The sequence below is a fragment of the Podarcis tiliguerta genome (assembly GCF_965153285.1).
Source record: "Podarcis tiliguerta genome assembly, chromosome: 6".
Classification (NCBI taxonomy): domain Eukaryota; kingdom Metazoa; phylum Chordata; class Lepidosauria; order Squamata; family Lacertidae; genus Podarcis; species Podarcis tiliguerta.
The window spans coordinates 64,627,819-64,645,422 of NC_139539.1; the positions used below are offsets into that span (position 1 = coordinate 64,627,819).

A 17,604-nucleotide genomic window follows, 5' to 3' on the forward strand; every position below is an offset into this window, starting at 1 on the left:
GTTTCGGTTCTTTTTTCGTTATAGTTCCGTGGAGGCGGTTTGTTTGGTCCTCCAGGGTGAGAAGAGCTGCTTCCAACCCCATCCTAGCAGGTGGGGAGGCCGTGACCCTCTTGGCCGAGCCCTACCCTTGCTGGTGCTCAAGGAAAAACCTGGGCCAAAAATACGGGTTGGTCTTGTGATCCTGTAGCAAAGAGCTTATATATAATATACAGTAGTAATGAATCAGGGTGCAATAAGAGGCAGCCATGGGGTGGTATGGTATTGTGGGGTTAAGGGATACCCAAATAGGCCTGGGAATGTTTTGGATAACATGAGAGAGTAGGACATTATAACAGGATAGCTCAGTCGCAGGATCCTTTAGAAGCCATTCTGTGAGTTAACTGCAATATAATACTCTCCTGTTCTCTACAAACATTGTCATGTCATCTGCTTTCCCCTCCCTTGCTGTTATGCAAGCTGGATGTGGAAAAAATATTCAATTGGGTTTTAAATACTTATTGTAATGTTAAGAACTATGTCCCTTCCGCCTCTTAATGGCGATACATGTTAAAATAACAATAATTAGAAATCCAAAGTAACAGACTGAAATATGTCTTGGCTCAGTACCATAAATAGCAACCCCCCCCCATCAGGTAAGAGTTATGGGAAATTCCACTGTCATCCATTCAAAGAATATTATTATTATTATTATGTGGTTGGATGTTACCTTCCACTTTAAAACATTTCCCCACTTTTGTTTTTCTGCCTAGAAACATTTACTGTTATTCATCTTTGTATTTTGTGTGTGTATGTGGAAGCTTGTTAAAAACCTTTGTGTGGAGATAAGCTGCTTTGCAGGCTTTTCAAAATCTTTTGCACAGTTTTCTTTTTTTAAGTGCTCCAAATATCTCAATTAACTCACAGGTCAGCCAAATGGCAGTTATAAATCTTAGGAGTAATCTTTCTGTTTTTCTGTGTTGTGCTCTGTATGCTTTCAAAGATAAAAAAATAAAAAAAAGAATAACGCACTGGAAAACTCCATAGCTTTCTCAGTACTTAGAGCTGTTCATTAGCACTGAAATCTTATTCACATCTGCCTGAGGTAAGTCTTATTGAGTTTTTAATAGACTTTACTTTTAGATAAGTGTGTATAGAATTGCAGTATTGGGCTGCAAACCTTGTCTCACTTACTTGGGAGTAAGGCCCACTGACTTTGATTTGGCTTACTTTTGTGTAGACAGTTAGGATATTGCTGTTACTATTTACAGGAAAATGGAAGGGTGTGTACCTTTTACTTTCTCCACGACATTCACTGTTCCACTTCAAACTATCTTTGCTATTTGTACCATTGGCACTCTGGATGGAAGGAAGGAAGTTTGAAGCCACTGTTAACTTCACAAAGCGTGAGGTGTATAGTCCAATATCTGTCTCTCATTGGCAGCCTATATCCAGCATCGTCTGCAAGTAAAATGGTTTTGACTTAGTGTCACTCAATGATGCTGTGGGAAAGAAGGAGCCATGTCAGAAGACGCTGCTAGTGAGACACGTTTATCTTTGAAGACAGCAGCTTTAAGAGTATTTGATCTTCCTCTTTCCTGGTATTCTTCCCTAACCCAGGTAACCCTTGCATTTCTTTATTTTAGCTTGTAGTGCTTTTTGAAGCTAACATCTAACAGTGTTTTATATAATGTGCTTTTATGTAATACGTATTTGGTTATATAAAATTATTGTTGAACGTAGCATTAAAAAAAGAATATTGCTGTGGATTCCAGTAGATTTCATTCTGTTACATGTACTGGACTGCAGAGGCTGCAATGAAGCCTTTGCAGTGCCATACATCTCAATTGTAGAGTGATTACAACCAGTACTGCCTATCTTGTTTTTTCTGTTTTGCGTCAAAGTGCATTATTTGATGTATTGTCTAGCCAGTTTCTAATTATTTTCTGCCTTTCAGTGTAAAGTTTTTTATTGAGCTCACTGATATGAATAAACAAAAAACCCTTAAGAGGTTTTTGGGTAGTATACAGCTAAGTCATATACAGAGCAGACCTGTTGAAATCACAGGAGAGAAGTTAGCAGCAACTAATTTTAATTGCTTTATTTCAGCAGGTCTCTTGTAGTACAGTTTAGTCAGTTGGCAGTTTTATTAATTATAAAATAGGGACTACCTCTTAAGAATATCTTGCAAATAACCACACCCTATGTGTATGTTTTCTTGCTATTGCAAGTCACAGAAGGCTTCAGACAGTATTTTGTTTTTTAAGATTTCTACAAATTTAATCATGTTGCTGTCAGTTTTGTCCCAATTTACGAGATGAGCATTTACAGAGTGTTGATACTTCCAATATTTAGCATGATCTGCAGAATCAGGAAGACAGAAATAATCTAGAGCAGGCTTTTACTGTGGGTGGTGGAGGATAGGACATACAACATCTGTTTCTAAAGCAGGGTAGGGTGGAGCCCCGACTGCCAGAAACGCTGCTGCAGTATAAGAGGAGGTGGAGTGGTGAAAAGCAACAGAACAGAAATAGACAGTGTTGGACTGAGTTTTGTTACCTTGATGTCAATGTGCTCCACTCCAGAAGAGGAAAGACTGCTGTATCATTTGTCTCAATGACAAAAAAACCTCTACTAGTTCCATCAACTAGGAAAAAACCTGAATGTATAATGTATCTCTATACAATATGAACAGAGAGCCTGAAAGTTTGTATATTGAGAAACACATATTAGGAGTGTGATCCAGAGGGTCATTTTGTGCAGATTGTTGTTGTTCAGTCGTGTCCGACTCTTCATGACCCCATGGACCAGAGCACGGCAGGCACTCCTGTCTTCCACTGTCTCCCGCAGTTTGGTCAAACTCATGTTCGTAGCTTCGAGAACACTGTCCAACCATCTCGTCCTCTGTCGTCCCTTCTCCTTGTGCCCTCCTTGTGCAGATAGAACTTGTATATAATGCAAGCATAGTGACATTTGTCCTGTAACAGGCAAACCACATGTAGCCACAGAATGCTTTGTGAGAATGCTTTTGTTGCACACAGGAAAACTATTGAAAGGGTTGGAAATTCACTGTCTTGAGCAGCACACTTTGCTTGTGTTGAGGATCTGCAAAAGTGTAGCAGATTGCCTGCTGCTGAACTAATAGAAACCATGCCCAGTCCTCTGGTGACCACACCCCAGGTACCCGTTTTCCCTGAGCACCTGTTGGTTGGGAGAAGGCGCCACAACTACTCCTGTATCCTTAGATCAATTGAAAAGACAAAAAATCAGTGGAGAGTAGAAATCGCATCAGATTCTGCTATTTTCTTTTAAATCATGAGGCATGTGTACATTCGGCAGTGGTTGTAGTGTTATGTCTGGTGCAAATAATGTGATTGCCAACTCTATGCTAATACATTTGTTCATAACGTTCATCACAGTGTACTGATTCTTAGTTGGTTCCAGGCTACATATTATGCCAGGTGCATCTACAAGTGGAAACCTTTAGAAATGTCTCTAAATGGTTACATAGCAAAACACAGAATATGATTAATTATAGAGTAGGACTAATGCAGTTAAACAAATGCTGTAATGAGCGTGCCTTGTTCTAAAAGTAGCTAATGTTGGGCACATCCAGTTCTGCTTCCAGTAATTATCAGCTTACCGCTCAAATTCCTGAAAAGAATCTGTGTTGGTCTTTGGGAGCAAAAGAAGACATTCACTTTAACTTGTGGGCAAGTTTTCTCTAGGCCTTTGGCTTTGCCAGTGGGAATCCAAAGGTCTGTGGTCAAAATGTAGAAATACAGCATCCAATATAACTGTCAAAATAAATGCAAACGCACACTTTCTCAAAGTTAACATAAAAGTATAGAATTTTAGCCTATTGTGTGTTGTTATATTTTACAGAAATTATTTAAGATTTATACACAATAAATTGCACAGAGTTTCTTTGATTGGTGTAGTGTTCAGATTTCAAATGTTAACTTAAGCCTATTGCATCAAAACTGAATTATTTTTTTCTCCTTCTGTAGAACATATGATATAACTTACTTTTTAAAATATGTGTTTTAAGGTTAAGGTTTCCCCAGGTCTCAAGAAGTTATTTGTAATAACAGCAGTGGGTGCAGTGTCTGTGCTTTTTCTTGCCCATCACTTCAAAAGAAAGCGTGGGAAGAAAACCAGGAATGTATCTCCATGGGAGCCAGGCCACGTCGTGTTAGACTATATAAAAACACCTGCATCAGAGAAAGGTAGGTGACACGATGTCTAAGGAAAGCCAAGATTCTGTACACACCTGGAAGGAAGCCTCATTGAACACAGTGGGGCTTACTTCTGAGCACGCCTATGTAGACTTGCTTTAGAAGTACATGGAAATAAGTTGGAAAAATTGGGGCTTATTGCCAAGCAAGCATTTTGGGACCAGGGTAGAGGTTTTTGGTTTTTTAAGTTCCTCAGCTTAGTTTCCCACTGAAACATGTACTATATGCATGCAACTGTGTGTGTGCGCCACAACTCTTTCCTTAACAAATCCCTAAACTGCCTCTTTATCTCTTAGAGATAATTTTTTTAAACCACAATAAACAGTTGGGAGGCTTAGCATAGCCCTGATTGGTCTGCAAGGAGATGGACACGTGTAGCACCTTTTCCCCCAGCAGCAGGTCCAGCATAAACCTGCCTGCAGCCTTCCTTTTTGTTTTCCCATCCTCAAGCCTTGCTGACTACAAAGTGCACGTGCTTATCCTTCCTTATAGAAAGCAATAGATGAGAGCTTAGTGATTCACAGCTTATACAATCATTGTACAGCATTAATAGCATTCTAGAATGTTACATTACTTTCAAAATGATAATTTTAAGAGTTACTGGAAAAGAAAGAGTTATCCCATCTTAAAAAGTTATTGCTCGAATACAACAAAATTGGTTAGTTGACGTTCAACGAAAACCCTTTGCGGTCATGCAAGTAACACTTGCTTCAATGGGGGTTACTCCCTGGTAAGTCTGCATGGGTCTGTCACTTTGATTATATTATCTTCCTCTTCAGGTTCCAGTTGTTCCAGCAGCAGACAAAATCTAACACTTTCATTGAGTTCAGCCAAAGAAAAAGGTTCTCAATCCTTTATCAATGCAAATGGAGGCCTCTTCAGTAAATATTCAGGTTCAGTGCAGAGTTTGGCCTCGGTAAGCATCTTATTATTTTCATGTATTATTATTTTCATGTAGTTTGCTGATAAGCTGTTGAATAGTGATTCCCCCCATTGACTTGCATAGGGGCAGGAAAGAGGCACTCTTGCTGGATCAGTGCTCCTCTAGAATGTGTGCCATTTTTATGCTGACTCTCACCTTGCTTTTCCTCCTGTACAAAATGAACCTTAAAGGCACCTAGCCTGAAAACCCTTGGGCTTATTTCTCTAGCTCGCTTTTACCTAGGGGCACCTCTATGCTATTGTCATACAAATTGCCCACAAAACTATGGGGACATCGAGTGGATATTTTTTAAAAATGATCCCCAAACTGAAAGACTGCCCTTCTAGAAAGCCATGTGAGCTAAGCATCCCAAATCTGACACCTGTCCATCTTCATTAAATTAGGTCCAAAGTGCCGCATCCTGTCCTAGCTGTGCTTGTGTCAATTCTAGTTCCTGGGACAAAGCAGATGAAGATGATATAAAGCTGGTCAATGTTCCAGTAACTACTCCAGAAAACTTATACTTGATGGGTAAGTGAGCAGATTCCTTAGATGCAGCATTTATTGCTGCTATTTTTAAAGGTTTCTAAGTTCAGGATTGTTTGCTATTACAAAAATAGTGTTACTTTCTTTCAAGGGCATGATGACACTTGTATTTAACAACTGTTAAAGATATTTGTTGCCTTAAGTCCTCTATAGGCCATATAACATATCTGTCTGTTCTGCAGCAGAGTAGCTGGGGCAACCTAGCCAGATGAGCAGGGAATAATAATAATAATAATAATAATAATAATAATGCATGAACACAAAACCTGCCACATGCAGGCTTCAGGAACAGAAAGAGCATGTAGTGTGTAGTCTCTGTAGACAACAAAATTTTTAGAAACTAATAGAAACATGAAACCTTCCTCATCTACAGTGTTGCTACGTGTATTCACAATATGTTTGCTTATTGAATATTAAAAGAACGTGTGGCTTCGCTTGGAACAATTGAATTGGAAGGACTCAAAAGCTGTCTAATCCATGGGGGCCGAATCCGGCCCAGCCGCCTTCTAAATCCGGCCCGCGGATGGTCCAGGAATTAGCATGTTTTTACATGAGTAGAATGTGTGTCCTTTTATTTAAAATGCATCTCTGGGTTATTCGTGGGGCATAGGAATTCGTTCATTTCCCCCCCTTCAAAATATAGTCTGGCACCCCCACAAGGTCTGAGGGACAGTGGACCGGCCCCCTGCTGAAAAGGTTTTCTGACCTCTGGTCTAATCCATTCCCCTCTCACAATGCAGCATTCCTCCTGATCAGTCAGTGAAGTACATGGCTTGCTCAGCTAGAGTGCCAGGACATTGGACTGCTTTATTTGGCAGTCACCTTTCTACAAAGGGTTCAAGTGTTGAGCCATGCCACCTGGTACAAGGGAAGGCAAACTGAAAATCTGATGCAGGGTTGTTACATTAGTAAACATTTGTTTCAGGAATGGAACTATTTGAAGAAGCTCTTCGCCGATGGGAGCAGGCACTGACGTTTCATAACAGGCAAGCGGAAGATGAAGCCAACTGTAGCGCCGTCAAACTTGGAGCAGGTGATGCTATTGCAGAAGAAAGTGTAGAAGTAAGTAAATGAGTTGCTGTTCCTTCAGATAATTTGTTTCCCCTGTTTCTGGTTAAAATTCCAAAGTATACTCCAGCTTCTAGCAAAGAAGCTAAAATTATTCAAGAGAACCTGGATAACACCAAGATTGCAGGTTCGATCCCTGTAAAGGACAGCTGCATATTCCTGCATTGCAGGGGGTTGGACTAGATGATCCTCAGGGACCCTTCCAATTCTTATGATGCTGAGGAACTCTGTGAGCCTCTTGAATGCCTGCAATATGAGCAACTGCTTCCCCAGTGACCTATTTCTTCTTCAGTGTCTTTCTTCCTTCAAAAGTTTTCAATATATCATAGTACTGCATTGGCCCGAATATAAGCTGCACCCGAATATAAGCCGCTCCCTTAAAATTCTGCAGGCACTCACACCCGTTCCATTTTACCGTATGTCTGTTTCAGCAACAATATCGTAAAAGCCCATTTTTGTAAGGTCACAAATTTAAGCTGCACTTTAACTTTTCACGGTCGGTATTTGGGGAAAAAGTGAGGCTTATATTCAGGCCAATACGTTACTATTAAAATCAAAACTTACACAAAGCTATCTCAAAATTATCTCATTGCAAATCCTGGCTAGGATGAACTGGCATGGGCTTAATAGGATAACATTAGAAGATGATCCCTATATTCTTTTATCCCCTACTTTGGCCATCTAAGAATGCTGCACACTGAGCCTACATTGGTTGGACCCTCTTCCATTGGTTAGTTAACTTTTAAAATGTTTGCCTATTCTCTCGAAGTACCAGTCTGCCTTTCGCTTTGCTACTTCAATTGGGCCTGGGATTTGGAGAGGCGTTTGCCCACTATCTCCTGTACCTAAGTGAAAGCACAAGAAAAGCAATTTACTCCTGACCCACGAAGATGGGAAGCAGCAGACTGGCAGCCACCTTGCTGAGGCAGGTGACATAGCTTATAGTTCTTTCTCCATGGACTTCCTCCCCATAGCTGTCAACTTACAGATTTGAAAATAAGGGATCAGCAGCCAAAATAAGGGATTTTCCGGGCACAGGTATGTTCAACTTCTGAGCCCTTCCGAGCCAAAGACAGAAAGCCCAGCCAGCAGCCAAACAAAGCCTCATCAATAAGGGACAGCAGCGGGGCATGGCGCTGGGATAAGGGACTGTCCCGCCAAATAAGGGACACTTGACAGCTATGTTCCTCCCTGGCCAAGGTTAGAGAAAACAGGTGGGGTAGAGGCACAGATAAGAACAAAGTTTGCACAACTGGCCAACCTCACAAGGCAGTTATTTGTACAGTAATCTTTATATGTCCACAGTGATGGAAACCCTAAGCATTTTGCTGCTAAAAGGCATGAATTCCACACATACTTTAAATTCTCTTTTTGTACCCAGTTGCAAACATGTTTATGTGGAAGTTCCAGGGTGGGGTATCTGAAGTATATGTACATAGGATTGCACCTTTAGTTTTTCTGAAGTGAGCTTCTTGAAGTAAGCATGCTCCTAGAGTCCAACTTCCCTAATCTTAATAGGTTAGTTGCTGTTCTAGGTAATGTTTTCAGGTCCTGCTGATTTTTGCATGTGGCACAGTATAAATATTTGATATAAATAATAACCAAAAAAGTGTTTGTTGATCCTCGTGCATATCAGAATCTCCATGAGCTGCATAAAATATTGGTGACAGAATGTATTTGCCCTCTGCAACTTCTGTTTTGCAGGATATCATTAGTGCTGAATTCATTCATAAGCTTGAATCCTTGCTCCAAAGAGCTTATCGTCTTCAAGAAGAATTTGAGGCTTCTCTTGGGGCATCTGATCCTGCTTCCTTTGCCAATGATATTGGTGAGTTTGTCTTGGCTTTAAACTTGCATGTTTCTTGATAATATAGGGCTGCTAGTCTTGAAAACTTATTGGGACATGGTGAAGAGGCAGAGATAGGGAAATGAGAAATTACTTGTGATTCGAGTTGCTCCTCTTGTACAAAGGATCACTTCCACAAAGCTGGTTTAGCTGCTGGCTCATAGTAGTAGCACAAGGAGCCCGTAAAGTGATTTGTTAATCCGTACATCTACATATTTGGACTGAATTTAGACCCAAAGCCCCTAGTGTAAAGGGTTGTCTTGCATTTGGCTAAAAAGCATTGTAATGATCAGTGAGACATGAAAGCAGAGATTTGCGGGGAGATGAGGATACTTCTTATGTATTGTGTAAGAATACATAGCAAAGCAGAACATGGCTACTTTGTTAACTATGTATTGTAAGCTAGGTCTGGTCAAGTAGTTTGCCAGCTCTCGGCCACATCAGCATGTGCGAACAGGTAAAAGGATAACATCTTTGCACTTGCTTACAAGTCAGACTTGTACTGTGCTGGCATTTTCAACTTTAATTTTTGAGGTACAGTACTTCTGTACAACTGACTGCAGTGGCAAGAAGAGACTTGCTGGTAGTCTGTTATAATAAATCACACCAAAATAAACCCTTTCTTCCACAACTTTAGAAGACTGAGCTTGCTTAGTGCCAGTCTGTTGTTTCTGTAAAAAGCAAGGTTGTGTGGAGCTATTGAGAACATACGAAACTGCATTATATTGAGTCACACAGTTGGTCCATCTAGCTCATTGCTGTCTGCACAGACTGGCAGCACCTCAGTCCCTGGTCTCAGGCAGAGTACATTCCTAGTCCTATGTGTACTAAGGACCTTCTTCATGAAAGCTGATGCTCTACTGCTATGGCATATCTCAGTTAGAACCTTAAAAATATCAAAGTTAGTATTTGGATGCCAGGATGATCATGGATCATGCCTAGAAGCTTTGTATGTTTTCTTTGATAACAGCTGTAAACTTGAAATACAAATTGCTTCATTGTGTGATTTGCATAGATAATGCAGAAAACTTTGGAATTGGGGGACACCAAATATATTTTAAGAAGATTAAATACTGCTGTATCTCAGAATAACCGATTTACTGAAGGATGTGTGATTATGAAAGTTGAAGTGTCTATGAATGTGAGGTGAGACTGTCAGTTTGCATTTATTAGTGCAGAAAGTATTGATCTGATGTGTAGAGATCTTTCCTATTCTGCTTAATTCACAAGGCTTCTGGAAGCTTCTCTGTGTGAAAGAAGCAAGCAGAAGGTTCATGATGTTTGGGTTATACCTTCAGAGAAGCTGAGAACAGCTGGCTTAAACTGGTTCTGTGATCTCTTTCAGTCAAGGTCCTGCTGACTATAAAAGTAAAGCCAGAAGGAGCCCGGGTTTCACTTTCTCTTTCTATCTCTTTTCCTTATGGTGTCGTGTTCTGTACAGTGGTACCTCGGGTTACATACGCTTCAGGTTACATATGCTTCAGGTTATAGACTCCGCTAACCCAGAAATATTACCTCGGGTTAAGAACTTTGCTTTAGGATGAGAACAGATGAGAACGGTGGTGGTGCAGCGGCAGCAGAAGGCCCCATTAGCTAAAGTGGTGCTTCAGGTTAAGAACAGTTTCAGGTTAAGAACGGACCTCCAGAACGAATTAAGTACTTAACCCGAGGTACCACTGTACATAGTATGCTTAGTGTTAAGTTTTAGACTCGTTATAAGTTATTGTAAGTTTAAGTCTGCCGCAACTCGATTTCTTATGGACAGTGCCAATCCTGAATGTATTGGATTTGTGACCATTATGCTCATTTGCTTTCAGCAGCAGTAAAGCTCTGCTGGATGAAATAGTAATTGCCTCTGGTCTATTTTTTTGGGAATCCTGCAACATGTTTAAGTTTTTACTCTGCTAACTATATGTTGGAATTCTACTCTGGGTCAATATTGAGTAGAAATTCATGTCAGAGACTTCTGGCTCCCAGCTCAATTATTAACTCGCTAGGTGGCCTGAAGTAAGATATTTAGTCTTCAGTCCCCCTCTGCAAAATATGCGTTGTTATTAGCCTACCTACCAGGGTTATTGTAAAGATTATTGAGAAAATATATGAAGGACTTTAAAGTGCTATAATAATCACAAACTGTTTGTTTTAAAACTACTGATAAGTATAGAAAGCCGCTATGAGAAATTGATTGAAGGGTGAGGCAGAAATTCGTACAATGGTACCTCGGGTTAAGTTCTTAATTCATTCCGGAGGTCTGTTCTTAACCTGAAACTGTTCTTAACCTGAAGCACCACTTTAGCTAATGGGGCCTCCTGCTGCTGCCGCGCCACCGGAGCACGATTTTTGTTCTCATCCTGAAGCAACGGTAATATTTCTGGGTTAGTGGAGTCTGCAACCTGAAGTGTATGTAACCTGAAGTGTATGTAACCTGAGGTACCACTGTATTATACTTTCAGAAATGCTAGTGTGTTGAAACAAATCAACACTAATTTCCTGCCCCAAATCACTTAGCAGCATCAGCAGCAGGGGGAAGCATTGTACATTAAATTCATGACATCAGGTTTATTGGGAAGCCGAGCAGCCATATGTATTCTGCATCCCCAGGAGCTAAGTAAGGCAAAGCACTGTCTCTGTTGCCAAGTAGATTTATTGGTCACAACTTGTTCCTGGAAAGTGTGCATTTTAAGATAATGGCAACTGTCCAGCTCTAGATTTTCATGGCTTTAAAGTTGGAGGCGCATGCTGCCACTGCTAATTTGTACAGTAGATAAGATTGCGACCCATTTTCAAAGCTATTGGCAATTCTTAAGATGCTGTAAAATGAATAACTTGGCAATGGGGTAATTGATTGCATGTTTGAATTATAGATAGAAACTGTTTTCCCTCTGAAACATGACATTTGTGTCCGTTCCAATATTGATTTGTGAGTTTGAATCACGGATGCCACCAGGGGTCAGTCTTCCAATGGCTTTTTAAAATCCTGTTCAAAGCATGCTTCCTGGGAACTTGCTAGTTAATTTTAGTTTTCTGGCACATTTTTCCCCCAACACCTGCTACTGTAAGTCATAACACAGAAAGGGGCTTGAATGTCAGTTCTGAGGTTAGAAATCACACTGATATACATTGGCATATATATCTGCATAGCAGCTGTTGGATGTCAATTTCCTTTTTAATTTTTCTTCCTTGAGTTTCCATAGTTTTCAAAGGGTTAAATTAATTTATATGTTTCACAGTACAGTACTGCTGGTGTGTACAGATGAAGAAATTGTATCGAGAGAGCTAAATAACAATCAAAAGAGCCTTTCAGTCCAGAATGCTGAAGCAACATGCAAGGGCAAAACAGAATACTAATAACAGCATATTATTGCTGCCCTGAGTGGTTTCTGTCATCTTAATGTTGTAACCTAAAACAGTTGGCTCTTTTAATCTGTGTTTCTGAGATTTGAAATAGAAAATCACCCCCCCCCCAAATAATAATTATTTTTAGATTAACAGTAGGCTGGATACCACAATGTTTTGTTTTATATAAAATATTTTTTCCTCTCACTTTTTTTTTACAGCGCAGATAAACACTTTTATATAAAAAACAATATTCAATAGTCGATTCAATGTGGCAAAATGTATAAGTCTTATTAGGCTTTCAATGAAGGAAAATCGTAATTTCCAGGGCTGTCTACCTGGCAAGACTTTGATCCCCACCTGATCATCTCCAAATTATCTCCACAGACTGCGTTTCCCTCAGTCATTGATGCTTTCTCTGTACCTAATTTTGTGTGCCAAGTAAAAACCGTGGCTTGAGTTACCTGTCAGCCAGATACATTTCTCTCTCTGAATTCAAATCTTCATTAAAATTCTTGTTGTGGGATAAAGGACCATACAGACCCTCAACCACACCTACCTTTGTTCCACTCCACGCTTTGTAACCATAGAATATTTAGCTGAATAGTTGAAGAAAGGGAGTCGGGAATTAGCAATAGTTTCCTGGGACTGCTTCAGTAGCTGAGCTGTGCCAAAAGCAACATAACCTCAGACACAATAATGGGAGGACAGCTTGGCAGGAAGGACTAGGTAATATTATGGTTGAGCTGAGATGTAAAGTAATACAATATTTTAAGGCCTTCTGTTTTCCTCAGATTCTCGTCTGAAGGAGGAATCTGCCAAAATAAGTCTTAGAACAGGAAAGAGGGAAGAGATAGTTGAGGCGTTGATTCTGTTAGAGGAGGCACATCGACTGCTGTGCAGAGACCGTGTAGGCCAGAAAATGAGGGTTAGAGAGAGGAGAAAGTGTGTTTCTCCCACCCACAGCTCTCTCTCCCCCCCAAACTAACCATTGAGTCTTTTTTTAAAAAATTAAAAACAACAAACAAGGAATAGCTGCTATATTTTCAGGACAAAGTTATTCTGGTCCTTAAAAATGAGGCTGCTATAGATACTGGTCTGTGCACTGTTGGTACTCTTCATCCTTTTCAGACCCAGGAATCACCTTTAACCCCAGCATCCATTTTGAAGCCCATTTCTTAGTATTTTTTCTACCATGTATTCGTATGGTGGTAGTGCTGTTGTTGCAACTCACCTTAGATCAGACTGTGAGTGGTAGCTGGTCCTGACCCAACCAATTGAAAAGTGATATAATGTGTGTGTATTGGTTGATGAAATGAAAAAGGACCTGTTGGCTTCCTATCCTCTCTCCCTCCCTGTGATTTCTCTGTCAGAACTGGTGGTGGATCAAGTTCCATTAATTAGCTCCTCACAAATAGAAGTTCAGTGCTACTTGAAAAAGAAAGAAAAGGAAAATGCAGTTCCTGATGTCTTTAGATGTGAAAAGTCAAAAAATAAAAAAGCACAACACTAGCAGGGAGAGGCAGGTCCTTCTACAAATCCCCTCCCAGCTTAGGGCACCCCCACACATCTAGTGCTGCTTTGCCCTCCAATGTCATGGATCCTCCAGTCAGAAGTACTTGCCTACGCTGATGGATGTGTTTGGGTGAAAGTGCCATTTATAAGTGTATTTATGTAATTAATGTATGTATGTATGTATGTATGTACCTTTCACAATGGTAGAAAACAGAGAGACGGAGGGGTGAGTAATCTGGGGTTTTGGAGCCCAAAACAAAAGGTCTCCTCTTGCAAGAGGAAGCAAAATGGTTTTAATATGGAGATGTGGAAAAGCGCTTTTGTTTGTGCAAGGCAGCCATCCGTCTTTGAGCCCCATTCGAAAGGTAGCAGAGGGTTGGTGCACCCTCTTGTTGGATGACCAGACTTTTGCTTGATCTTCTCTGGATCCAAAGCATTTAGAATTGAATGCAGTCTGGATGTATGGGGCGGGGAGGGGAACCTTAATCATCCTACACTTGCTTCAGGAGTACCATGGTAAGAACAAGCAGAGAGGTTTGGGTATCTCTTGGATACAATTTATTATTGTGATTTTTCAAATGGGAGATAAGGACTTGGATTCCTCCTTTCCTATCTTAAGGTCTGTTCAAGAGCAAAGAGGCACTCTACCCCTTTCAGCGCCCCCAAAAATAATAACAATTGCAAATTTTTCACAAGTCCCCTCTTGTAAGGTTGGATCCAGCAGAGGCTTCTGTAAATTACTATGGAGAAGAGATAATTTTACTGATTTCTTCCTGTGCCACTGCTCTTGTGTATCTATTTGCTGAATATTTATTTTTAATGTGGGATAGCCTTTCGAGTAGCTTCCAGTGTACAAAAATAAGTTGGAATGTAAACTGACTATGTCTCTTTCTATAGCTTAACTTCAAATGACTTAGCATCGCAAGATAACTTTGCCATTCTTCAGCTGTTAATCACTGTAACCTAGACCAGTTAGAACTATATTAATGCTTTGAGTTTTATTTGGATTCCTAATTCAAAGCATGTGCTCAGTTTTTCTGACGCCATATGCGTCAGTCATTGACATTAGTCACCGCTTAAAGATAGGCATGGGAGTTGGGACATGAAAATTGACACTTCCTCATCATAGAATCGCCGAGAACTAGGAGCTTAACAATAACCTATACTTCCTTTGCATGCTGACCTTCGTAGAAATTAGAAGAAGGCTACAGAAGATTAAATTCAAAACTACATGGAATTCTCATTTTTAAAAAAGCCAACTTTTCCTGTCAAATTAACTTTTTCTCTGAAAGTCACCATTTTGTCATTAGCTCAATCAAGCGATTGCTGCAAAGGCACTACAATGGATTAGGCACAACTGCTTTAGCTGCTATGGTTCATAATTACGGGGGGGGGGTTGGTATGGGTCACCATATTGGTACAGGAAATAGCAAATTTTATCACTGAAAAGTTTCTCTTAATGCAGTGTCAAAATGACAACATATCGTAGATATGAATTATGTTCCAGAAATTCTGTTTTGCTGGAGATAGCAAGAAGTACAGGAGATGAAACACATTACTTCTGTTCATTGTCATGTTGAATATATAATTTTAGAGTTTATATAGTTTTGTTTTTCATTGTAAACTGCTTTATTTCAATAGGAAAGCAGAGTTTAAATGTTAATTCAAAATTTTAATCTACTTAAACTTGTACACCACAATTTTGTGTGTGTGTGTGTGTGTGTACTTATATGTGTGCTCTGTGTGTATAAATAAAACACAATAAAGAAATAAATAATATAGTGAACTAAAACACAACTACCTGGGTGATTGAAAAACTAACCTGCATTGAAATAACATCAAGTTATGGTCCTAGGTACTGGACTTCTTCTGCCTCCCAACTTATTTTTTTTCCTGCTTAAGTGTTTTAGCTTCAGATGATTTTCTACAGTGGTGCCTTGCAAGACGAAATTAATTCGTTCTGCGAGTTTTTTCGTCTTTTGAATTTTTTCGTCTTGCAAAGCACCACTGTGCATTGACGGTTTCCCATAGGAATGCATTGGCGGTTTTTAAAAAAAGGCGCAAGACGTTTTCGTCTTGCGAAGCAAACCCATAGGGAAATCGTCTTGCGAAGCAACTCAGAAAACGAAAAACTCTTTCGTCTTGCGAGGCATTCGTCTTGCGAGGCATTCGTCTTGCGAGGTACCACTGTATTTGGGTTTAGAAATAACATGTAACTTTGTGCTTGCGACCTGATCACTCTGTATATGGGCTCTCTTGCAGGATACATATGCTGCAATTGAGATGTTTTCCTGAAGCCAAACCAAGTTTCCTACGTGTCTCTTAAGCAGCTATACTAATTTTGCAGCTCTCCCTGGCTTCTTCCCAACTTCTGTTGCTGGAACGTTAATGAACATTCCATGACATCAGAACAGTGCAGCCAGTAGTGTGCAGGCGAGGTTAGATGAAAAGGGGGGAAGTGACAATAATAAGAAAGCTGCATCTGTTTGTGCTTATCTGTTGCAAGATCCAAATTCAGTTGCAACTAGGAAGCAGTAATGTTGGGTCTTAATAAGGCTAAACTAAACAAATGAGTGCAAGAAAGCTTTTTTGTTTGTTTTAGATCTCGACGTCCTTCCTGAATGTGATGACAAGTGAAATATTTATCTAAGTGCTAATCGCACAGTAACGTTCCATTAAGTTCCAAAGTTCTGACACATTGGGAAAGAAATAGGAACGCGTTATTTTGCTGTCGCTAACCTATGGCCAACTTCAAACTTACTTTCGACTCCAAGCCTAATTCGCATGCATACTTCTTTTCTAACACAACACATATTGCTGTGTCACACTTTGTTTTGTATTTTTAGTTCTGTGTGTTTTAAAAAGATGGTTGTGCTAAGGTAGGAAGGAGTGTGGGGTGCATGCTTACCTTGGGGCCTCTGTATGACCCACAGTTTGCCCTCTTTATTCCAATGCCTTTCCCCACTGAAATTAGGCTTTTAAAATGGTTTCTAATAATAACAAAAGAATATAAGCCTAATTGCAGTTCAGGGGTTCATTTTTGGAGAGGAAGGTACTGCTGGGGAGGGAAGGATTAATCTTGTCCTCCCCTTGCCCTGTGTTCCCTCCCTAGTGCCAACAGTGTCCGCTTTTGCAATTGAAAAAAACACATTTTATTGCCTTTGAAGGAAGCTTTCTTCAAGCCCTAATTGTTGAGACTGGCACTGAGGCAATCCTGCTGGAGACTGTAGCTGGGAAAGTGAGAGTTATTCTTCCTTCCCAATTACATTCTCCTCAGAAGATCACACACCTGCTGTGGGAGTTAGGTTTGAAAAATCCAAATGCTGCTTTTCGGCTCTTATTGCTGGTAAGGGGGAGTGTACGAGACCATCTCCACTTTTGGTATGTAGTCCTTGAAGGGTTGGCCAAGGGATAAGGTGGTGCTTGATCCAAAAGAGGTTTCCTGCTGTTGTTGTAAGGTATTGAAGGATGAGTGGGAAGGGAAAGAAGGTCAAAGTTTAGAAAGCCACAAAAGGGACTGATTGCAAACCAGGGAATCTCTTCTTTAAAAAATCTCTCAAAGGAAGGGTCAGAGAATGAGCAGCCCTGTAGGTTCTACTGGACTCCAACTCATCATTGGCCATGGTGGCTGATGGGAGCAGAGCCCAGAATCCCCATCCTTGTACCTCACTGAGTTGATAAAAAGACATGATTTTGCAGCAGTCCTCGTTTAAATTTTGCCTTCTTTGTGCTTTTCACCAGTAAAAAAGTACCACGGCACTGATATGTGGTTTGAGACTCAATGGGTTGCTGGAGGACTTCAGTAACGCAAAATCTAAGACTAATTTTGTACAATTCGACCCGCAGCCACACACCGTGTCCCCCATCCCATGTTGTTCAAAAGGATCAGACTTCAGGGAGGCTTTTATAGGGGCTTTTGTGGGGAGTGGATGTGTGCGTAAGTTTAACTCCTCTTAGGAGACAAGCTCATGTTTCTCCATAGTGATAGCTAGTTGACATCTCAGAGTAGTGGATACGTCTATATACTAATTAATACATCAGCATACCAGCATGTGCACCTGCGTTTTTCAGAAGGATTTCCTGTTAGAATAGCCTTTGTAAATCTAGGAGAATTGGCATGAGCAATTATACATCGAAATAGTGCTTTGTGTTATGTT

At 40.3% G+C, this 17,604-nt stretch overlaps 1 protein-coding gene across 5 annotated transcripts in view; it reads left to right on the plus strand.

Annotated features, from left to right (window-relative positions):
* The window catches only part of MIGA1 (mitoguardin 1), a 37,533-nt gene that overhangs the window by 1,808 nt on the left and 18,121 nt on the right, over positions 1–17,604 (plus strand). For 3 of the 5 annotated variants that reach the window (XM_083448427.1, XM_083448430.1, XM_083448431.1), the window contains exons 2-7: positions 1,421–1,596; positions 4,028–4,205; positions 4,994–5,130; positions 5,541–5,667; positions 6,608–6,744; positions 8,455–8,578. In XM_083448427.1, the coding sequence (XP_083304553.1) occupies positions 1,498–1,596; positions 4,028–4,205; positions 4,994–5,130; positions 5,541–5,667; positions 6,608–6,744; positions 8,455–8,578 (802 nt within the window). In that variant the 5' untranslated portion in view covers positions 1,421–1,497. Of the gene's footprint in view, position 1; positions 91–182; positions 1,082–1,420; positions 1,597–4,027; positions 4,206–4,993; positions 5,131–5,540; positions 5,668–6,607; positions 6,745–8,454; positions 8,579–17,604 lie in introns of those variants that run through there. The other 2 variants (XM_083448429.1, XM_083448428.1) reach the window with 2 other exon arrangements.